This window comes from Ostrinia furnacalis, unplaced genomic scaffold (assembly GCF_004193835.3).
Source record: "Ostrinia furnacalis isolate ACB-3 unplaced genomic scaffold, ASM419383v2 OfSCF1245, whole genome shotgun sequence".
Classification (NCBI taxonomy): Eukaryota; Metazoa; Arthropoda; class Insecta; order Lepidoptera; family Crambidae; genus Ostrinia; species Ostrinia furnacalis.
In genome coordinates, this window is record NW_021131484.1 from 85150 (window position 1) to 110076 (window position 24927).

A 24927-nucleotide genomic window follows, 5' to 3' on the forward strand; every position below is an offset into this window, starting at 1 on the left:
GCACGACTTCGGTTCGATGCTTAGAAAACTCAGGCTAGTATGTATTCTGAGACAGCTAACTGCCTTTCTTTATATCGAATTTTTTCATCTGGTTGACTGACTTGTATTGCCAGTTTTTACCAAGAAAGTAATAATTTTCCACGACACGCAAACACTATGTTCATTTCTCCCTGCCGATGTTTTTTGGCACGCTATATTCGACTTTTATCACATATCCGTAATTTCGAAGGAGTCGAAGTTGAAATTACGGACACCGTCATGCATAGTAGGCCCTTTGACGATGAAGGAATAACCGAGGTATAATAAGGGTAGGAAAAACCGAGACAAGGATTCAATTTCGCGAACGGAATAAAGCGCTGTATTGGCGGGTTCAATTACAAGTGAGCACGACTCACGCAAGGTACAAGCGATAATACGCCTTACGAATGTAGACATAGAGGCGTGGTACATTGGCGTGGCGGGGCTTACGAGCCGTCCCTCTGGATGAGCGCTTGCAACGCGGCCACGTGTTGTTCTAGTTCCCGCACGCGTTGTTGGCTGTTTTGGAGTTGTCGCTTCACGATTCTCAACTCTTCGCCTTGGCGGTTGAATGCTAGGCGCAGCTGGAAAATAAAAGTAAAATGGTTTATATTTGAGTTGTCGAAATAATAACGTCGTAATAATTAAGAAGCTTATCTTTCCATATTGGCTAAGTATATGCCAACGAGAGCTTCCGTGTTTGTTTTTTAGTTGGCACTGCTGGCGAGTAACAGGACCTTCGTCGCCAATGGCGCCAACCTGGTTTTAGACAATAGATTAAACTGGTCAGAGCTAAGCTGTAGTCTTGATTGATTTACATGTAGAGTGTAAGTGGAGTGCAGAATGACTTCTCTTGCTACTATAAGCACAGAATAATAATAAGTACTACGTACTGAAGTTTTACTTCGCGAAGGTATTTAAAAAATTGTATGCTAAATGTCATTAACAATATGGTGTAATTTAGCCTGTCTCAAGAGTTAAGCACTATTTTGTTGACAAACATCAGTGATCGGCACTGTGACGTGAGGTGCCAAACTGCGGAAAATGGCGGAGGAAATACAGATTTAGCATGAATTATCATGAATAATATTAACTACTTATTTACCTCTCAGTGTTTTGAGGCAACTTAAAAAAGTACATTCTGTGTTTTTATTATTATTTAGGCAGTTAAATACTGCACAGTATTTAGTACACCATTTTCTTTATTTTCTTCCATCATACACAAGAATACGCGTGCGTGAGTCAATGTTCGCTCGTATGTGAGGCCTTGTCGAATAGTATCCTGTAGGTGGGCCATCGTGCGTGTTTTGTTTTCGATGTAAACTCGCGGAGATGAACAGGCCTGCTATTAGGTTATTCTGTGACAGCCGCCGTCTTTGCTTCATTCATTTGATCGACCATCAGGGGGCTTGGTGTGAGTTTACATCAAACTTATTCGATATCCACTGGATAAAAAAAGACATTAAACATATGACGGATTGTATAGCGCTCGTAGCGGATATTTTCAAGAACTAAAATCTTCATAGATTTGTTTTACGCACTCGATATCGAATACATTTGATATAAACTCACACTACGCCCCCTGGTGAAAGTCGTGGGAAGTACCTGTACCTCTAGTACGAAAAACTTTCGAGTTCGTTACGTTTGCGTATTCAAAGTGTCATCGAAAAATTTTGTATGAAAAATTAAACAGCGCCCCCTAGGGCGGCTATAATATAGGGGGCACTGTTTAATTTTTCATACAAAATTTTTCGATGACACTTTGAATACGCAAACGAAACGAACTCGAAAGTTTTTCGTACTAGAGGTACTGAATGCGAGCATCGCAGGACCGTTCGATGCGGAAATTCCTGGGGGAGGGCGTTGTCCAGCAGTGAGTCTTTCGGTTGAAAAAAGGGAACGAGAGCACTCTTTCCTTTGCCTTGCAGGCAAAGGGTAGCTGTCATTCTTTAAACGAGAATAGACAGATAGATGAACATGTCACCAGCAATCTCATTAACCTTAGAGCAATTCTGAGTATGCCATAAATAAAAGCATAATTAAAGTCATCAAGCGTCTCAGTCATTAATTTAGCTTACACATAAAAAACAACTCATAGTCATGAAGTTCTAGTGGCTCTAAATTAATGAGTGAGAGGTTTGATGACTAATTAGGATTTTATTTATGGTATACTTAGAATGGCTTCCTTTGAGATAGCTGGAGACCTGCAGGTGATAGATAGTATAGTTACCTCGTGCTCGGTGCTGAAGACGTCGCCCTGGTTGATCTGCTTGTAGAGCGGCACGGGCTCGGCGTCGCCGGCGCTCTTGCCGAACATTCGCTGCAGCTGGTGGAACTTCGTGGTTTGGTTCGCGTTAGTTTTCGCAGACTTCTCGGTCACCGTCACCTGAGCGAAAAAAATAGAAAATAAATTAGTTTTGTGGAGCTCAACTACGGTGGTCTGGAATAAGTCACACGGTGCGGATCAGTGGAGGATAGGTCTTGAGTAGGTACTACCACAGAATAATAATAAGTACTAGTACTACCTACAACTATAATATTAAAAATTATGTAGGATTCATTCGACGACAAAAAAAAAGTAGTGACAGTAAATCAACCATATTTGTTGCAGAACCCTTTCCACATTTCAATGGATCAATGATCTCTAACTTGGTAACCTATTGGTTGATAACTTCTTGTTTAATCATAAAATAAGTATATTAAGTGATGAATTTCCCAAACCTCCCCATCCCCAAATGTACCCCTTCCCTTAGCATAAGCCTATTTTTAACTCTTTATCTTATATTTTAAACGCGGAGCAAAATGTATAACTTAATCAAACAAATTCTCAGTCTCAAAAAAGTACTACTAATCTTATTATAAAAAAATTCCCGTGGATGCAACTGAGAGACATCAATTCAGTTGAAAATTAGGACTTCTTTAGACAAGTCTCAGGGAGTAGATCAACGCCATATGCCTCTTTTAAGATAGAGAGGTACTTCTGCAGTGGAGACCTGATTATGATAATTACTTGTTGTCACTGTCACCGACCTGTGTATCGTCGGGCGCGGCGGGCTGCCACGTGGCGAGCGGTTCTTCTTGCGATTGTTCGCGTCTTGCGGTTGTAGAGCCGGCGTGTCTTTGTTGTTCGTAAGTAACCTAATGATCATGATAACTTGTTGCTTGCTGCTCTGAGCTGTTCTGCGATTATTCGCGTCTTGCGGCTGTAACGCTGGCGTGCCTTTATTGTTTGTAAATGACCTGATGATGATAAGATGTAGCAGCTTTATGTTGTTCTGGGGTCACTGACCTGCGTGTCGTCGGGCGCGGCGGGCTGCCACGTAGCGAGCGGGCGGTAGTCGGGCGTGGTCTCTCGCGACAAAAACGCGAATTTCTTGCGATTGTTCGCGTCTTGACGTTGTAAACGACCCTGATGATAATTATTGCGGCTGTGGACGGTACTGGGGTCACTGACATGGGTGTCATCCGGTTGTCAGGAGGCGAGTGCGGAGGGTTTAGATTAACTCCATTTGCTCTATTGGAGAGGGTAATGTTCCTACAGAGGATACTAACAAATGTTTCAGCAGTGGAGACTAAATGAGCTGCTGATGATGGTGGAAGCTCGATCGCGCTTTGGGTCATTGACCTGGGCATCATCGGGCGCGGTGGGATGGTTAAAGCCTGGTCCGTGAGCACGTACAATCCCGTCCAATGACCCCAAGCTACCCATCCTTATCGCTCGCGCGTAATTATATTGCTGTCGCGACTGTGCAACGCGCGCCCGCAGTGAGTGTGCGAGCGCGACAGCAACATAATTACGTGCGAGCGACAAGGATGGGCAGCTTGGGGTCATTGGACGGGATTCTACGTGCTCACGGACCAGAGCCCCGATTACGGTAATTTTTAACGTCTCCAATCCAGACACGCTTCTCGATTCTGCGATACGATTGGTCGTTCAACAGCGTACGTCAGCTGTTTTGACCAATCGTATCGCAGAATCAGAAACGCGTCTGGATTGGAAACGTTAAAAGTTACCGTAATCGGGGCTCAGGCTTTACTTATTACGCTGGGGTCACTGACCTGCGTGTCGTCGGGCGCGGCGGGCTGCCACGTGGCGAGCGGACGGTAGTCGGGCGTGGTCTCTCGCGACAAAAACGCGAACTTCTTGCGATTATTCGCGTCTTGTGGTTGTAGAGCCGGCGTGTCTTTGTTGTTCGTGCGCGGCTTGTGGGTCGTTATTGTTACACCTGGAATGAAAAGTTGTTACACATATTTATAATAAATCCAAAAGTTATTAATTTGCTATAAAAATCGATATTTCGTAACAATGGAGGAAAGTCAAACCTTAACTTCGAACTCTCTTCGAACTTGACCTTCATTGGTTTGGTTTTTTCAAGCGGTGGGAACGAGAGGTGGGAATAGTCCCAATTTCGTAACTTTGAAATTATTAAATAGTTAATCAATTGTGTTCGTGAATTATTGACGTCATAATAACTCGTCTCTGCCATAGCCACGCCATAGACATAGGTACAAAAATGTATAGACTAAGAGCTAGTGAACGCCAGACTTACGTCATTTTATAAAAGCTGAAAGTTTGTCAGCGTATGCTCCCAATATAGGATATAATGTTGGTGAATTATGAAGTTTGGGTCGTGGTGGCTTTGGGAGCTACCCTAAAAAAACTGTCTGGCAAGGAGTTGGAACTGTCAAAACTGTCTGGCTGTTGGGGAAAATACTTGTAATTATTGTCCAAATATTATACATAAAAATCAGATTTAATGGTATAACGTTAGTAGAATTACAGTCTATTGAATATACAGAAAAAGCCACCGTAAAAGTAAGACTTACGTTATACTGTAAAATCTGATTTTTATCCCAACTAATATTATAAATGCGAAAGTAACTCTGTCTGTCTGTCTGTCTGTCTGTCTGTCTGTCTGTCTGTCTGTTAGTTACGCTTTCCCGCTTAAACCTCGCAACCGATTTTGATGAAATTTGGCATAGAGATAGTTTGAGTCCCGGGAAAGAACATAGGATAGTTTTTATCCCGGTTTTTGAATCAGGGACGCGCGCGATAAAGTTTTTCTGTGACAGACAAAATTCCACGCGGGCGAAGCCGCGGGCGGAAAGTGTATAATATTTGGGCAATAATTAGAAGTATTTTCCCCAACAGCCAGACAGTTTTGACAGTTCCAACTCCTTGCCAGACAGTTTTTTTAGGGTAGCTCCCAAAGCCACCACGACCCAAACTTCATAATTCACCAACATTATATCCTATATTGGGAGCATACGCTGACAAACTTTCAGCTTTTATAAATTGACGTAGGTCTGGCGTTCACCAGCTCTTAGTCTAGTATTCTGCCAGCTCATAAAAAGTATGACTTGAGTGGTGGTGTCCTCAATATTAACCGAAAGGAATAAGTCAACGCATGATTACGTGAACATATAATGTGAGTATACACACAGGTTGCGATGACAACAAAATTTGTATTAGCTTATTTATAGCCTGACCAGTGGGTCTAGACAAAGTGCAAATTATAATCGCAAACCAGTCGAAAAGTGGTCGAAAAGCCCCTTTTTTGTATGGAGTTTTGACGGATTCGATTATCGATTCGATCAAAAAGTGCGTTTTGTCTAGGGGGGCAGGAACATAAAAACCCTGGCATAGAGGCGCGTCAATTGCATTTGATAGTGCAACACTGAGTACAGTCGTACCTGTGTTAAATTAATAGGCTAACTTTATGTATCAGGATTCAGGATTACGGGCTAATTTGATATTTTCATAAATTAACGAAAAAATATTATTATAGGTAACCTGGTTTAAATAAATTAAATGAAACCATGAATCGACCTAGTAGGATTTATTTTATTATTCATCTATAATCAAATTCAGTACTTGAATAATCTAATGCAATGTCTGCTCATGAACGCTTCAAACTCGGTACTTCTTTCCCAATTCCATAAAATTCAACACTTAGAAAGTGACAAAAAACTTTAAAATAGGTAGTTGAAACAAACCACAGCTAATTTTCATAGTGGACTGTACTATACGATAAACATGTCAGTCAATTTGACAACCTTTGTTGGAAACATTAATCAATGAAAATATTGTCCGAACCCTTAGTATTTCTCTTCGACAAATACTTTAACACATTGTGAACCACTTTTCTTTCACGACTATAAAAAGATTTTAGCAATTTAATTCACAAAATCAATTGCGCACATTTAAAATAAAGTTTGTTTACACTTTGACAGCAATAGACTGACGTGCAAGGTGACATGTCATTGAAGTTTTCAGTTACTGTTGCCATTAAAAGAAATTAGTACCATTAGTTTTCCGCAACATGGCGAGGGTTTTTATGTTCCTGGTCGGGCTATAGCTTACAAATCTAGCTAATTTTATTAGTTAAAAGATATTGAGAGAGACACTTGCCCGTCCTCATGCTGATAAGCAGCGGCTGCGCGTTCATGCCGTTCAGCCAGTCGCGCGCCGACAGCGCGGGCAGCGGCGCCGCCGTGTCGGGGTATAAGTCCTCCTGAAATGGCAATGCCAAAATTTTGTATAGAAGGTGGCGTCTTTTTTTTTTTCGCGCGGCCATCGACCAAACCTTATTTTTTTATTACAAAATAGTGTAATAAACCAAAGTTACTATGAAATATATACCTCTAAACTCAGTCTGAACTGAGTTACGAGTATTAGAAGTTTGATGATTTTACATACTAGATTTGCTTTCTGCGCGCAAGTTTTGTAAGAAATTGTAACAAAATAGTGACATTGTATGTGTAAACAAACAATACCATCCATTATAGGCTCCAGACATCAGTGTGGAGCAGAATCAGCGCAATAAAAAAGACGTCACTATTTTGTTGCATTTTCTTACAAATATTGCACGCAAAAACCAAATCTAGTATGCAAAATCATCAAACTTCTAATGCTCGTAACTCAGTTCAGACTGAGTTTAGAGGTATACATGTCATAGTAAGTTTGGTTTATTACACCATTTTGTAACCAAAAAATATGGTTTGGTCGATGGCCGCACGAAAAAAAAAGACGCCAATTTCCGGCATTGTCTTTTGTTCATTATTAGGCATTTTCACGAGTTATTATTATTATTATTGGTTTATAGGCCTTCATTTGCGCCAGCTCGACCAGGTTTGATCTATTGTGGCAGCCCTTGTGTTTAGAGTTCACTGCTAGTCCCGTTGAGTCTATAATTTCCAGATTCTTTGGAGCGTGATATCTGCTATCTCATCCGGGTGCGATGTGTCGCCCGAGATGGATACTTCTTTTGCTCATAAGCGGGCCGCATGAGCCGCAATTTTCACTTGTTAGACATGTATGTAAATAGGGAAGTTTGAGCCTTTTTATGAATATGATCACATCCTATGTATTCGCTGGTAACACACACTTTTGAGACACTGTAGTATCTTGGACGTCAAGATGTCGCAAAGCTTAACAAACGCTGTCCAGCCGAGTTTGATTCGACGATTGAGCTTTTTCTAGAAGTTGGACCTACCTACATAGGAATGGGTACAAAACGTCGCATGCTGCTATGACGTGTAAAGTACGGCCAACTAGCAGCGACACAAAAGGTCGATACGACTGTCGAGTTGACGATATATTCTGTGTCTCCATCTTGTGTATGTATTTGTCGTAATGTCTCGTTCTCCCGCCAAAATATGTCAAAGTCAGACGGGTTCACCCATGACATTGGGTTTGTTTATATTATATTTGGTATCGCTTCTCGTTGGCCGTAGTTTAGTCAGGTTTGAACTTACACCATAAGGGCGTTAGCTTAAACTCTCTTATGCAGTTCTGAAGCGTACAGCAGCCACAATAGAAGCTTTTTAGCAGCTGTAGGCTTTAACATAATATTTTTAACTCTCTTATGCAGTTCTGAAGCGTACAGCAGCGACCATAGAAGCTTTTCAGCAGCTGTAGGCTTTAACATAATATTTTTAACTCTCTTATGCAGTTCTGAAGCGTACAGCAGCGACAATAAAAGCTTTTTAGCAGCTTTAAGCTTTAACATATATTTTTAACTGTCTTTTAAAGCTATAGACTGCAAATGGGTTGTAAAATGAACTCTTATAAAGCCTATAGTGGCATTTGGTTCAGTTTCTGCTACCTCTAGTGATATTTACAGCTATGAGCTGCTACGGATGCAATAATAGAACCTAAAACTTCTATATGAACCCCTAAAGCGCTACTGTACAGGTAAAAGTTGCAAAATAGGCTGCTATTTCCACTAATGTGCTAGTTGGGTGGCACCTGCCATGTGCGTCCGCCTATAAAGGCAAGGAAATGCACGCTCGTGCCCCGTCCCGCGGGTGGAAACCGGCCACACGGCTTCTGATACTATTTTCCGATACAGTCACGCGCGAGTTTTAACTTAGGTCCTAATGAAGTAAAGTATAATTGAATGCTATGTAAAATAATTATGCTATATACATATTATAACTCACCTGGAAGCAATCGGACTTGCGCGGCACGATCATGGAGATGGGCTCGCAGAGACCACGCGACGTGTGCAGCTTGTAAAAGCGGAACACCTCGCACGCGCTAGTATTCAGCCCACGCTTGGGCATGAAGCCCAGCCCGCGCTGGAATAATAAGAGATGTTAAGATAAAATTTTATTAACATACACATACTTAAAAAAAATAATTATGGATTTGCCACATTGGATGCGATCTGAGGTCAGTGGGCTGAGTGTGAGTTTAAATCAAACGCGCTCACTAAAAAATGTATGAAAATTTTAGTTTTGAACGTTTCCCGCTAGGAGCGCTGTACAATCCGTCATACATTTAATGTCATTTTTTGACGCGCTCTCTAGTTTGATGTAAACTCACACTAGGCCCTCTGGTCCAAGTGAACGCAGGCTGCCATCATGTATGAACAACATTCTCGGTTTCTAGTACGGATGCTTTGACAGTGCGGGTACGAGCAAAGAATGCAAACTGACAGGTGCGGGCTACGTTCTGAATTTGACCCGAACACAGACCGCAGACCGCAACGCGAGTGTGACAAATACTTTAAGTTTAAAACGACAATAGCCGAACGGTGAAGTGTCGGTGTGGCCGAAGCACGCGGGATCGAAAACCGACGCCGTTCGACGAACCCACTCGTAACGAGAATATTTAGCTAACCACGAGGGGTTCACGGAGCTATTATTAATTTGTGTAAATTGTGTAATACAATTATTTATTTACTAATTAAGAACTGACTAAAGGGTGTCTGCAGTGGTACAGATTATTTGAAGTTCTGCTCAAACATAGAATAAAATAATTATAAAATTACCTGTGGATTTCCTGACAGGAACTGATTGAGAAAATGAACGTATGGCGGTTCTTCGACAACTTCGTAGTACCTAATGTTCCCGTCACCCTTGCCTGCAAGGTAGACCTGGAAAAAAATAGTTAAGACTCAGTTGATGTAATTCTTTAGACATTTTATACAGCGCCTCTAATCCCTAACTAAGCTTGTACGCTGCTCATTTAGTTTAATAACAAGAAAAACGTTTAATTTGATCGTACTTATTGTTCAATTTTTTTGATACCAAATAAATGTTTTTTTTTCTTTCTTTTTAATTAAACTGTTGAATATTTTACACAGCACCTGTAGTTTAATGTTATTTATTTTGTTTAGTCGAAGTCAAAGCCAAAGGAGTTTTGTTTAGTCAAAGGAGTTGTTTATAATTTCATGAACGGCTTTTCTAGCTAATTTGTTCAACACGATATAATTAAAAAGAGAGAGAGAGAGAAATCTGGCTCTTTAGATTACTTGTAGAACTTGCTACCCACCATCTTGTTGTCATAGTCAAAGTACGGAAACACGATAGGGATGGGGACGAGGACCTATGGTTTCGCAAAGAACGTGTCTAGATAATTGGACGTTCAACGCAAGGTAATTAACTTCGTTTTGTAGCGAGCGAGCGAGCCTTTGAACTACTTGTTAAGCCTGGTCCGTGAGCACGTAGAATGTTGCTGTCGCGCTCGCACACTCACTGCGGGCGCGTGTCGCACAGTCGCGACAGCAATATAATTACGCGCGAGCGATAAGGATGGGTTGCTTGGGGTCATTGGACAAAATTCTACGTGCTCACGGACCAGGCTTTAGATGCACTACTCACCATGTTGGTGTCGTAGTCGAAGTACGGGAACACGACGCCGGAGGAGCTGTCTATGGTCTCGCAGACGAGCGGCTTGTCGAGCGAGTGCTGCTCCCACACGGCGTACTGCCGGTCGCTGTAGCGCGAGAAGCCTGTGGTCAAGACTTTGCCGCTGCTGCCTAGGAAAGTGCACTTGGACGCTTTGGTGCCTTGGTGGCAGATGCCTTCCTAGAAAATAATAGAAGTAAATGATATTATAGTAGTATGTTAAATAAAGTGATTGGCATGGTATAACCCATCAAGTAAAAAAGATTTTTTTGGGGGGTTTTCGAGGCCTCTTGACTCCATAAAGAATGGATGAAAAAGTAATTGCTGAAGAGTGAATCAAGAAGCAATTAGCTTCTTGATTCACTCCCGAGACGTAATTTTTGCGTTCTGGTATCAATTTAATTTAATATTTTATAGTCTTTAAAATTCCTATGTATTACCCCCCGCTAACTGTGAGTTGACGTTAATTAAATAAGAAATCACTTTCGTTATTTCCCGAGATGTAATTTTTGCGCTGACCTGAATATCTAGTTGGTATTGATTATTATTGATTGATCGAAGTTAACAACAGTAGACAGCAAATGTTTGGTCATGATTTGCTCCTTGCAATATTTTAGTTTGTTATTACTGTTACCCAAAAGTTTTTGTACCAATTTATTAATACTTATAGATACTTACAGACAGAACTATGCCTCTCCTCGGTTCGATAATGCGCAGTTTCTTGTCCTTACTGGTGGTAGCTAGCAGGGAACCATCGCGGTTGAACGACATGCAGTAGATGACGTCAGTATGGCAGTCTATGACGCGGATGGCCTCCCCTTTGCCTACGTCCCAGACGAAAATCTGGAACAAAAAAAATGGTTTAGATGCAGGGCAAGAAAGTGAAAAAAGTTAAGTTACGAGTACCTACTGTTGAACAAAAATAGTATTTTTGTTGTTGTAAAGTAAGCTAGGTATACACACTTGTAACTTTAGGGATTGTGTTTTTGACGCTACATGTTATGTTATCTGTAACACACGTACCAAATGGATATTTATTTTTTCAAACAACATTATGACATAGCCACAATAAGAACCTATGACATCATTTCTTCACGAAATTAATTAATTAATTATTATTTTATAGTTAATGCAAAACAAAAGAAAAATAACTAGTGGTTTTTTTTTCAGAAAAAAAAAACTGAAATTATTAGGTGTAAACAACAAACAACAACCGTTCATTGTGGAAAACCTTGGGGGAGGCCTTTGTCCAGCAGTGGACGTCATTTGGCTGAAACGAAACAACAAAATTAGTGATCAAATTACCTACACCTGGAACATTATGATAACTGTTCATGTCCAATAATACTATCAAATTCAATATTGTTGTCGAATGCACCGTTTTTGTTACGGTATTTTGGTCTCATTTTTGATTGCAATAAAGTAACGGTCCAGATTATCATAGTGGCATTTTATATGCAAATGAAATTGTTAAGATAACAATTAATAACGTATCGCCACGCGATTGGAGCGACCGAAAAGATATCATAATCATTACCATTGGATTCGCGTGTCTTAGAAATATATATCAGTCACGAACGATGCTATTCCAAAGACACATAAATGTATAAGCTGTAACGTGTTAACTGTTACAACTATACAGAGTATTATGGCTATGTAATGATATTAAAACATGAGTGTTCAATTGAGAAGTATTTTGTTGCTTCTTAATGAGTTTGTTTAGTTCAAAAGAGATGTTTCCTGGTTAAAAATAAAATGTATTTGAATTAGTCCGTCGGTTAACTTATAAAAAATATTCAACACGTATTTCTCACTTTTTCAAACTAATGAAAATTATTGAAAAAAAGATAAGTTCAATCGGAGACGTCACGCGGAGCTTCAAAGCATCATAACTTCGTAATTACTTTTTTAATTGACAAATAAAAATATACGTGTCCAATATTTTTTGACATGTAATTAACGGACTAAGGCTGGGTACTTTAACTTTAACAAACGTCAAAAATCTGTCAAACTCCATACAAAAAACACCGGTTATCGTCAAAGTTAAGTGGTGCAACTCAGCCTAAAAGTTTTTTTTAGGAAACTAGCCTATTCTTACCAAATAGTCGAAGCCTGCACTGAACAGGATATTTTCAGCGATGGGGTGCCATTCTATGTAGGCTACACGGCGTTTGTGGCCTTGTAATTCCACCAGCCAGTCTGTTAGGTGCATAGATAGACCACCATCTGGGATATGCCATAGCTTCACCTGAAATAAACAATTTAATTAAATATAAGTTATTTATTACTCTATTTAATAAAATAATTGCAATTTTTTTATTTATTCTAATTACTGATGCGTAACGGTTAATAATAAATGAAGTGCTGTATCATCCAAATCAAATGTAACACTTTTAAACAATAAGATTTAGAGTAGGCGCACACCGTTGATTTTTCGTCGGCCGATAGTTTAGTCGGGCAGTTGATCAGTAAGGGCATGTATGGGAGTGCGCACACTACGCCGATTCGATTTGGCCGATTCTTCATACAAATTAAAATCGGGCACAACTATCGGCCAACTAAAAATCAACGGTGTGCGCCTACTCTTAGCTTTAATCTTTTATCTGGTAGCTAAATTGTTGCAAAGTAAAAATTGAAAAGATAAAACAAGGTTCAAATTAATCTAATACTTTTATCGTTTGCATTAACTTGCACAGAACGTAAGTAGCAATAATAAATATTGCTTACAGAATAGAAAAGTCATCATTACCCATCTGTTAGGTAAAACGATGTTAAAGTGTTAAGTGTAACGTTTCGTCTTGTAATTACACATTTCGACGTAACTACAATCATCTTGATGTTATCAACACGAGTGGTTTACGCAAGCAACGGCAAAAACAAAAACATTTCCACTTCATACAAAAAAACAATGATGTTTAAATTGGTTCTATTATTTCTGTATGAAGAATTGAATGTCAATAAGGACAGTGGTAATGGATCTACTTTAGACAATAAAACTGTTGAATAAGAGCATGATCTTCTATCGTGTAACCTTGCGAAACAAACGCGACGTAAAATCGACGCGACGTCAGCATGGCCTAAAGTTTCCAAACAATTTGTCAATTGCCGGCTTTTTTGCACAAACTTATAGCTATCAATTTGTTTAGAAAAGTCTCGTCGCTCTCGCGTCGCGCTATAGTCACGTGTGCGGTGTAAATGCGGAAACCATACGATGCGATATGATAACGAAATCCGGACATAGCAACACGCATAGCAATTATAGGAGATTATTGACTCAACGAGATCAACGTGCAAACTTTCATATCAATATGAAAACCGACAAATTGGTCAAACGGAACTTCCCCGAGTAATGGGCAGTAATTTCCTTGAGCAAACTGCGCGTCGAACAAAAACTAATAAATTGGAAAAGCAAGCGTGAGCCACACTTTGTATTAGCGTGAGCGAAGTTCCGTGCTGTTATCAAATATTGATTATTGCAATCTAGACTAATACATAGTACTGTCGCATATAAGGCGTATATTGCGGGCTCAGTAGAATTTTACATCAGTGGGACAAACGTAATTTTACAAATAATAGGTACCCAAGTTATGTTAGGGTGCAATATTTGATACCTTCTTCACTGCAGGACAAGGAACCTCTAATAAATCAGAGGTAAATGGAAGATTTGACCTACATTCCGCATACGGCTATCAGGCGGTTTGGCACTTAGGTAGACTTGATGTTTGCTTCGCATACTTATTTGTCCTATAGTTTTTGCCACGGGGGAGTTGAAGTGGTCCCATTATATTCTAGCGGAACCACACAGCACAAAACGACACAAGTAATTACAGGAAATAGATTTAAGATAATGCCTAATGTAGTATAATGAGAATATTTTGTATCATTGGACATTGCCCTCAAATAACCAATCCTATGTATAGACCACATCAAGTAAACACAGGTATTTTATGTAGTTGCAATAGTACCTATTTTGCTACAACAATGTACACACGACAGCACATTACCACATTACGTTACCATTTTTGTTGCAAACTCACCACTATTACAACTGCACAAGAACCCGCAATGGTTATCTTGACGTGCCGTCGTCTGTACTTATACTTTGATGTGCATTGTACCTAATTATAACAATCATTACCGTGCAGTCATCGGAACATGACGCGATGATGTTGTCGTTGAATGGGTTCCATTTGATGTCCAGCACTGGGCCCTTGTGACCTGTCACCCGGCTTGCGTTGAAGTCTAGTCGACCGGTCTGAAACAAAAAGTTTGATTATTTATCTCTTTATACTATTAAAAAGTATATTATGTTTTGCAATAACTATTCCCACCGTTGCAACTCCTGTGTAACCAGGATCTACAGCTTTCCCGGTGCCTCAAATTGGTCCCGGTGGAAAGTTAAACTGTCATTGGACCCACAACGAAATTAATCAGAAGAACATAGTTCTTTTGATGTTTATTTTGCAATTACCAACTTTTAAAAATCATTTTTTACGTGCCAGTATTGCAAGAATAAATACTATGCCAGTATTTTGGTTTCGTTCGTGTAGAGTTCGGTTTGTTACATGATCGCACGGGCGTCGCTTGATCAAACACTATTACCAAAAGCATACAAAATAGTTCATAGCCCTAACATGAGACCAGCTTGGAATACAAATTTTCATGCCCTATTTTACTGCCCTATAGTTTATTTTTGTGACAAAAGCTAGATTTTGGCATTATCTTATCTTGTCCAAAGTAAATTAATACAACATAATTAATTTACATGCTTAACTTTTATTTTGAAAGATGGTAATTATAATTAATTTTGAAGATCATAACGCTTTTATTCATAAAACGACGTAACAGTGTGCAGTCACGCGTTATTCAAACCTAATATTAATAATTACATTAATTGACTGTTACATCTTTAGCGATGCTGTACATTCAACTATTGCATTTGCCGAGATTTCCGTGACAATACAACGAGATAAAGCAGTTTTGTTGTAATTACACCTGACAGTTACCCGCGTACTACCTCGTAAACGTTTCACAATTAAATATCAGATATGTGTTAATCTTTACCAACTATAATAACCACTTAGCTGGTGCAATTGGTTCAGCGAGCAATGCGCCTATTCGATACTATTTCGATTCGATTTCTCACGCCCATTGCGGCCGTCTCGATTATATCGCACTTCGTGTTTGGGCTCATAATTAATTAAGTGAAGCATTCATAGTGAACAATAAGTGTGAAAACGGTATGGAATATTACATTATGCGGCGGGGAATGAATGATGAATAATGTCATACGTGCGAAGGTCATTGAATATATCTTTAGAGAAGGTGTGGATGCATGCAGTGCATCTAGATGAGAGATCACAATACGACAGTAATTTAACTAAGTAGGTACATAGAATGTCATCCAGTCTCACATAAAAATATTTATGTATAAGTATTATTAAGTATCCATTTAATAATGATATAAGTCCATACGTATGGCAAATTCCCTAACTGCATTTCATTGACGAAAATCCTCCTGTGCACCTCAAAATTTAATACAAAAACTAAAGTATTATCTTCTAAAGAACAAATCATCTTTTTCATCAAATCATTAACCAATTCGATATCAATCAATGAGTTATTTACTTACATCAAGTCGATTTTTTCCCAAACAAGACGACGAATATTGATACGTCTTTTTAAACGTCAAATCTAACATCATCACTAAGGATTTTTTTATTCAATTCTTTATTGTTTAATCTCGACTACTGAATACTGATATTTTAAAACAAAGCAACAAATACAATTCAATACCGCGTAAAGATGAAAGAGAGAAAAGATTGGATCTATGAGAAAATCACTTAATCTTGGCATACATCGCTTAATTGTGATCGATAAGACAATTGTCTTATGAAATGATTCATCGCTGTGTGACGAAAGAAAAACACTTTTCGTTGATTGAATGTTTTTGCAGCCGAGAAATCTTTTCCACAGTGTGCGGCATATAATTTAGTTATTAATAATACAATGAAAGTCCGGAAATAAGTTTTTAATCGGAAAAAAAAGTTGTCGATCATGTTTTAATTAGTTATAATTTCTCGATGGATTCTCATCATCTCTCCTAAATGACGGCAACAGGTTGAACAATTTTGGTATCAACCAATGATATTATATAAAAACAAAAGCAGATATGTTATAAGCGCTCGCGCTGTGAATACTCAAATACGTCCCAATTGGGACGTCTTGTGTTTAGTCTTCGTGTGGCCTGCGTCGTGCGCAATCGCGTGCGTACCACACCGTAAGTTCCTGTTCTTACCAAAATAAATAAAAAATGCCATCGTGTGTGTTTCGAAAGTGTACCAATTATGACTCTAAAGTAAACAAAATACAAGGGATCTCTTACCACATGTGATTATGCAAAATTATTTAGTATTTATATTTTCAATTATTTATGCAAACAATCAAGACGCCATGCGCCATGTTCAAGTTAAGAAAGAGAAAGCGATCTTGTTTTGACGTTAGAGCGATAAGGATGCGTGCGCTGCGGACATAGATTAGTTAGTGCAGAATCGTTAAAACTATAGCTATCTCTTTCATTTGCGTGCTATTTCGTATCTTTTGTTTCACTTATCAGTTACATTTGTCAATGTGTGCAATTTGGAATAGCTCGGCACGGATTCAAATCGTAATTTCTATGAACGTAACATATCTATAGTTCTTTAATATCATTGGTATCAACGAATCAATATTATTGTCTTATCTAATTGATTACGGTGATAGTTTTTAATGATTCGATAAACAAATAAGTAATATGTTGCAAAGTAATTGAATTACGGAATCGCTCGTAATATAATTATGCTATTTGATTATTTTCGATTACAACGGGTTATCTTGATATACAGTGTAATATTTGCAACAATCATGGGTCTGTTAAGGGCCACACTGAAGAAATCACCCAGGGAATCAGATTGTGCTCTGGGACATAGCGAGAAATAAACTCGATGTCGACAGAATAACCAATATTTCTGTAGCTTAGTGGTAAGTAGTAGTCGCCAAGCGAAAAATCATGGGTTTAAGAGGGTCCTTTCCCACGGCTATCCAGTTTTGCGGGACACTGCAAACGGGATGTTTGTGTGAATGTTAATATTATAACACGGGATCCTGCAATAAACTGGATGTCTCGGTGGGAAAGAGCTCTTACTTGAGGCACGACTTTTCAAGAAAATCATCTTTTAATGTGGGAAGCTTTCTTCTAGTACCAAAATAAACTTACGTGATCCAAAGGCAGCACTAGGAAGGCACCTCCGCCAGCGACCTCTGTGACGATCGCCACAAACTTGGGGTTCACCGCGCAAAAGTTGGAGTCGTGCGCATTCCTGGTGATCTTTATGTTGTCATAGCAACGCTCCCTTTTGAACGACACCCCGTAAACATGGCGGAATTTGGAGCTTCTCACTCCTCGGAACCATACCTGAAAGATTTTTAACATCAACAAGGATTCTTCGAATAGCAGTCTTACTCGTTATTAAAAAAAATATACAAAATTTCTTTGAATATCAGTAATTTACGGTTTATTTGAAACTTTTTATACCGATATAAAAGATCTAACTTTATTTTCTACATCCTGAGTTACAAGAAGTCTATTTAAGATTTGCCCCTGCATACATTCTACGTTCTTTCTCGGAAATGAAACGGTAAAATAAAATGTAAACGCACTGGCCTTTTTCGGTAACATTACCGATTTAGATGGTTCACTGATTGATCGTTTTAAAAGTAGATCTTTGCGCACATTTACCCTAACGACTCGGAACAGGATTGTAAATCGATTATGCAATGAATAACACATTCGTGATTTACTATTTTAGGAAGCCAATTAAAGTCGAAAACAAAAGGTTATCTCTAATTGGTGTTTTTAAATATTTTATTAGTTACTAAAAGTAACAATAACAAAATTAAATGGTGATTATATTGAGACGTTCCATAAAATTATTAGAATGCATTTTTATAATACAACAATACTAAATAAAATACAATAAAAATGAACGCTATTTACTATTATTCTGGAAGTGCGAATGTTTTTATAATTGCACGGAACAGAACAAATATGAATTTTATTAATTGCTAATCCAAAACAAATGGTCACAAATTCTATTGAAAACGAAATGTATAAACACTGCATAATTCGATCTAGTTTTTACAACGCTATTGTATGGAAATACATTTACACTTATTAATTCTTGAAAGAAAAAAACTAAAATGATAACTTCATTTAGTCAAAAAATATTACATTGAAACATGCACATCGTTATTTGTAAAGGATTGATCGGAAATCGTACTTAATCGTAATAATAATAACCAATACAGAACCGTAATTTTGTAAAACCGGAAAAGATAATTAAGCAAATAACTTCGACTGTTTATCATTAAAAGTTAAAACACACGTTCCTTATAAAGTTGTAATGTATGCCAGAATTTTGTTACATACTTTCAATTCGCGTGTATTTTTAACAGTTTAAAACGTAACGCGGCTTTTACTAAAAGCCAAAATAACTGCGATAAGCGTGACAAATCATGATCATAATAATTTCACTTTATCTCAAGTTTCTCCAGCATTGATACAAAAAAACTTTATGAATAAATAATAAACATAAGAAGCGCGTACATATTATACATAATAAATAATTAATGAACCGGCTACCACTTAACTAAATGGCAATAAAATACATAATGGTTATTCAATAGAAAGTTTACTTTAATTTTGAATCTTACTTTGTATTTCATAAGTATTTAAACTACATTTATTTAAGACTGAATAATTATCGTTATACAGTTCGTTTGGTTACTTTTTAGTTGGTTAATTAAGGACGTTAATAAAATACAAAGTTAATTGAAATATGACCCAAGAAAAGGTTCAAACTCTGAATAATAAAGACGTCTATGAGGAGAACTAAGAGAATTGGATTTAATTACCATTTACGTAATGGAAATTACGCCTTGTGTTAATTTACGTGCTCTACTTTTAACATTGTAATACTTTGTTTCAGTTACAAAGAATTCATTCGTATTTTGTAACTTATTATGTTGTTTGAAAATATAGAGCAAAAATACTGTTTTATTAAACATAAAATAACGTTATTTATAACTAAATACTTAAATTAATGTTAGTGCAAATAAAAAATAAAATGAAGTAGGTACCTACCTGTGAATTAGTCATTGTCGTCTTCGGTCTACTCGAGTGCGAATATTCAAGGCATGCACTACTTAGAGGCTTCCAAACTATATATTTTTGTGCATTTTACTAATAACCATGTACACAAATAACATAAACATCAGCTGCCCACAACATCACGCACAGTAACTTAACACTGAAAGTTGCAAAGAAATAAAAAGGATGCATTAAAAATATTAAAATGTAACATAAAATAAGTGCGAAAGAAATAAAAAACGAAAATGTAACACTGGCGACTACACTCGTGCCGGGTTTTGAACAGTGTGCGTTGATGACAGAGCTCAGTCTCAGAACGGCAAGGCGCGTGTCCCAGGCGCGGGCGAAAAAAAAGTGAAAAGATACTTGTTACAAAGTCGTTGCCGCCGATGATGCTGAGAGAAATTCAAATTCATTGACTATTATGTGCCGATCAAACACTTGTTACAGTATATTAATATGATGTAATAACATTACATAAGACCAGACATCCAAAAGTAATGACATGTGTTTAAATAATGACAATTGAAGTAATGTAGAGATATAAAATGCATAGTAAACGATATCCAAAATGTACCCATATTGCCTGTGATGAAGTATTAAAGCATATTCGCCTTAACGCACATCGATATCAAATAAAATAAAAGTAAACAATCTAACATGCTTCAAAATTTAGCAATGTAACACTTTCCCTGTTCGACTTCAAAGACAGCATTACATGATGATCAGCAAAGCGTTGCAGAAAAAAAGAAGACACTACCGTCTACAACTAGCACTTATGTCATGGTTCGCAGATTAAAATGTAACGCAAACATTTAATATATGCGGTGACGTAACACCTGGCGGTTTAACGACAACATCATTTACTTGACCATGATTTGCCAAATTATGAATGCCGAGCGTTTTGGACCAATTTTCTGTTATTAAAATAGTAATTATGTTTTTAACGTTACAATATTCCAAGACTCGAACTAATGACACTGATGGAGTGATGATTGACCGGCTGGAATTTATAATAAAGCATTCTGGGAGCTTAATAATAGTAGTCCCGTTATTTTTCATTAGACTTCAGCGTTAATGTAAGTGGGTCTAGCGCATTAGCGATGTAATGGAAAATACTAGGTCATAACATTAACATGAGGTATAAAACGAGCCAGCAGATTAACCTTTCATTTCTGATGTATTTTAATACCTACTCTGGTAAAATTTTACAACATTTGATTGTAAAACTTTATTTCTGTGAATGCAATTTCAATGTAGAGCTTATTCGTCGATTTATTTTTTGAGAAATTAAAATGTAAACGATCGACAAATATAAATTATAAACGGAGTTGTATTACAGGAAGTCACAGATAAATATAAAGAGCGAAAAATAAAAGTTTGAGGCAAAGCATATTTACTTGTTGAGCTTGGCTCTACCATGCTACGTAAGGCGATTTAACTTAATTCCTCTCTTGTACCTATAAAAATTAAAATCATATCAGGTCACCAGCTTCTGTCCAGCAATTCAATTCTGAACTGAGGAAGATATTACACATTTTTCAGATCGAATATTACTTTATTTAGTACCGCAATTTATTCGGTGCGTGCGTGCGTTACAGCGATCCAGAATGGCAGAGCAAATTTTGAAAGGACCACGCCACCAGCACATAAAAATACCATTTTCATAACTCCTAGAATTTCCGGCATAACTGTTAGTTAATCCTGGTGCTTTTATTCAACGTAAAATACCACGTTATCATACGGTATTCTCATAGTGCACCCTACACTCGCGCGCGCATTGTACCTATCTACCTACATTTCGTAGATAAGCGAAACAAAAGCCCTCCTTCAAAAGGGATAGTGGAAAAATCCAGGAGATAATGAGTGTATTATCAGTTTGTATAACGAAATGAATGCTTTGTCACAAATGGGATCTGCCTGCCAAATTCCAATAGATTTTTTTACCAAAACAGTCTTTTAAAAGAGCTGTATTTACCTAGGTTGTAAACGTTTAGAGTAAATACCATGATGAACTGTTGATGTGGGATCTGGAGGTAACTAAAACGTAGTACAACTGCCTTGAACAACTTCGTGCCCAGTTACAGAGTTAAATTATTTCACTGTACTGTCTCTAGGGGCCTGTCCTACACTGACTTCCTGCAGTTGGTACTCTGTACCCTCCATTAGTAAACACGCATTGTAATAGCAATTTACTTTCTATTTGTAAATTATGATGGCTAAAGCATTTTCCTGTGTCACAGTTGGCCACAAAATAAAGATTCTTTTAGAAACTAACTGCATACCAGAGTTAGGTACTAATTTATAATTTTTTTATTTAAATATTTGCATATTAAATAAAAAATTAGGTATAGAGTTTGATTAAAAGCTATAGAATGAGAAATAGTATTCAGTGTTATTAATTAGTATCACTGCCTTTCATTGAGTTTTTAAGGGCATTCTGTAATCTATTTACAAAATAATGATTAAACATTGAGAATGATAAAAAACTTTCTCTTATTAAAAAAAGGCTTGTTAAAGATATGAACTAGAACAATACAACACAATTTTAATATTATTATTTCGGTTCACAGTTGTGCTCCCGCAGAATTGAGGACGTAAAAGGAATAATAGCTACCAATTTAAACAAAGAATAAGAATTATTTTTGTCTAAGTAAATATTATTATAAAAATTCAGATTTAGTAAGACCTTAGTAAGACTTTCAGCGGATTTAAGTGTGTTCAGAAACATTTTAGGACGAGAGCATGGTTCGTCAATATTGTTACATGACCTACCTAAATTAATTAAATAAATTTATCACTAAATGGGTCACCAATGGCCCAAATGCAAGAGATTAGCTGTTGTTTTCAGTGTCATCGCAGTCATTACTTATTAGTCGTAAAAACATGATTACTATTTTGTGTCACAGCATTAATTTTACATCAAAATAATATTTTTGTGTATGTTTATTTGATACAACTCAATTTTTTTATTCCCCTGCATGGTGTTGATAATTTAACGATGATATTTTAAAATCTCCATTTGAATATTATTAAATGTAAGTTTAATTTTAAATTGGTAATAAAATGCATTTATTGAATGAATATCATAAAAAATAATGGTGTGCTTAAAATCAGGGAATAGTGAAAATTATAATTTAATAGATTTTTGGGTTTTACTCATATCGACGATAAGCTAATACAACCAATAACATCAACCGACAGTTATAAGAAACCGTGCAAATAAAAACAAATGAAGATTAATTAGAATAGGTCCGATCGGATTTTGGAAAGATAAATAATAGAACAGAATTAAATTGATACGTGTCATAAAACTAAAATAGATTAGAAAGTTTTATAAATGTGATGCAAAATGTTTCTTACCTTAGCCGAAGGTTTATTACACGCTCTTACATCGACGAGAGCACCACTCTTTCCTGGGCTTTTCTCGGAAATATTGATGATTTCCAGGCAATTACCTTCCCTTATCGACTCATCCTTTACTGGAGGCATATCCCTGACACAAAATAACAATGATTTCCTTACGTTTTCTTTGTTTACTTATAAATTAGTACCAAAAAACAAGAGCAGGGAAAATAAACTTCAGCAAAAATCGAAGACGAATGAGCGAATGATGATGGAACGAATGGCCAACAGACGAACGCAGAACGCTGGTCGTTGACATTCTGAGTGAGTGAGTGAGTGATAAATTAATAGTAGGGAGGGGAGGGACGCTAACAAAAATTCCTCCTAACAATTCGATGACTTTATTTTAATGTATGTTTTTTTTTCAATATTATCACGTGGTAAGCTTATTGGGTTCTTAATCGTTGAATATTATGATTTGTTTGAAGCATATTTTAATGCTTCGATCCGACGCCATCTAAAATGAAATACTATTATTGAACTTGATTTAATAATAAAGCAATGTGAGTAGTATCTAAGGTATAATAAATGTTGAAAATTTTGGCTTTGATAGCATCAAACATTTTCATTCTGTTATAAAATTCAACACTCAATACTCAATTATGTTTATTCTGATTCTGTTAAAAATAGGATTTAAAATCATCTCTAAGGACCATTAATTAAGTCACTTTATCATAATATTGACAGAACAGAATCATATTGAAAGAAAGAAAGAAAGAAAAGAAAGAAAGTATTTCGCTCACCTNCTGAACTAAAATTGAATGGAATATGAAATAAAAGTAAATATCATCAGTTATAAAAATAATTTTATTTCTCAATATTGATTAACAGATTATTAGACACACATCACATAAAGATACATTACTTAAATCTAGTTAACTAATTATATATTATTAAAACACTATTAAAATAACTTTATAAAATTAGGTTAGTAAATCACTTTAATGAATAATGACCCCAAGCTAATGTTTCAGTTGAGTCCGGTATAATGTAGCGCTTGGAGTCATTATATGACAAACATATTTTGTTAATTTTTTGAGTAAAAATAACATGTTTCATGGATTTAAATCGATACATTTCAGCAAGTTGAATATTTTTATCGAATAAGCAAGACTTATAATTATCAAACTTTAATTTTTTTATCACACTTTTATTAACCCCTTTGGCTTTTGATATTATTTTATTATTTACCCTCATAGCATACATTTTTGATCGTAAACCTACAAATTCATTAAATATATTACCATTATGTTCATCTTTGAAATATCCTAATTTCTTCTTATTAACTAAAGGAAAAGCATAAATGTTATCTATCTTATAGTCGGAGGTATCAAAATGGTTTTCTAGATCCGGTTTAATTTCATCAAAAAATCTCTACAAAATATCTGATAGACAAGACTGATAAAAAAGAGGTAAGTGAAGAATTGGTTCAAAAGTAATAATAAAAGTGGGCGGTGCCGACTCGCGTCAAAATTTGTGAATGAAATACCGTTTGACCACGTTTGACCTAGGAGGGAGTTGCGCGATCGTAGGGCTGTCCAAAAATTAAAATAATAATTATTTATTTAGTTTTGTATGGGAAAATATTATTTATTAAATATTACGATATCCACTTTCTGACACCACTATAGTATTTATATGAGTATGTTAACATGGGCTAGTTTCGGCTCATATACCCATTTACCTAACACCCTGTATAACAACTTTAAATTTTGGAACTTCTTCTTCANGCCGAGCGATGGTTCAAATCCCGACAAACGATAAACGCCCCGTGTAATTTTTGCGAGGCCGAAGGCCGAGCTCCGAATGCGAGGCCGCAGGCCGAGCGCCGCGTAGGGCGAAGCCCGGAGCGGCCAGCATCGCAGATCTAGCTTTTGTAGCCCGCGTAGCGGGCGACCAAAGCTAGTTTACGTATATTGCTACCCAATGTGATCCAGGTTCAGTATCGGAGTTAAGATTACTGATCATGTAAACAGGTGTTGTTACATGAATTGGTATTCTATTCGCAGCAAACACATTAAATTCTAAGGAATGATATATTTTTTTCATGTATTTTTGAATTTGTAAAGTATCCATGATAGTAATAACAATATGTACGTAGTCCTACACACTCTAAATTTAACTACTAAAATCTACAGTAACATTCCTGTTTTTATCAATTTCAATAATATTATCAAATT

At 36.9% G+C, this 24927-nt stretch overlaps 1 protein-coding gene across 2 annotated transcripts; it reads right to left on the reverse strand.

Moving 5' to 3' along the window:
• Positions 1-79: 79 nt before the first annotated feature.
• On the reverse strand, positions 80-22978 carry LOC114352056 (coronin-2B). 2 transcript variants are annotated; one of them, XM_028303501.1, is made up of 13 exons: positions 22706-22975; positions 19337-19502; positions 17411-17608; positions 14294-14410; positions 12254-12403; positions 10834-10998; positions 10129-10335; positions 9297-9401; positions 8464-8601; positions 6431-6533; positions 4078-4244; positions 2249-2404; positions 80-602 (listed from the first exon to the last, which is right to left on the reverse strand). In XM_028303501.1, exons 2-13 carry the CDS (start codon positions 19349-19351, stop codon positions 465-467), a joined length of 1659 nt encoding a protein of 552 aa, XP_028159302.1. In that variant the 5' UTR covers positions 19352-19502; positions 22706-22975; the 3' UTR covers positions 80-464. The 2 variants fall into 2 exon arrangements, with proteins under 2 accessions (XP_028159302.1, XP_028159301.1); XM_028303500.1 differs by lacking the exon at positions 19337-19502 and having other exon boundaries at positions 22706-22978.
• Between the last annotated feature and the right edge of the window lie 1949 nt (positions 22979-24927).

Excerpts from the sequence above, each read along its gene's own strand:
- LOC114352056 (XM_028303500.1), bottom strand. The coding sequence starts at position 22,834 with ATGCCTCCAGTAAAGGATGAGTCGATAAGGGAAGGTAATTGCCTGGAA. Across the intron at positions 4,245-6,430 it reads GCTTATCAGCATGAGGACGG|GTGTAACAATAACGACCCAC; the intron begins GCAAGTGTCTCT and ends TTTTCATTCCAG. Across the intron at positions 603-2,248 it reads TCTTCAGCACCGAGCACGAG|CTGCGCCTAGCATTCAACCG; the intron begins GTAACTATACTA and ends TTTATTTTCCAG.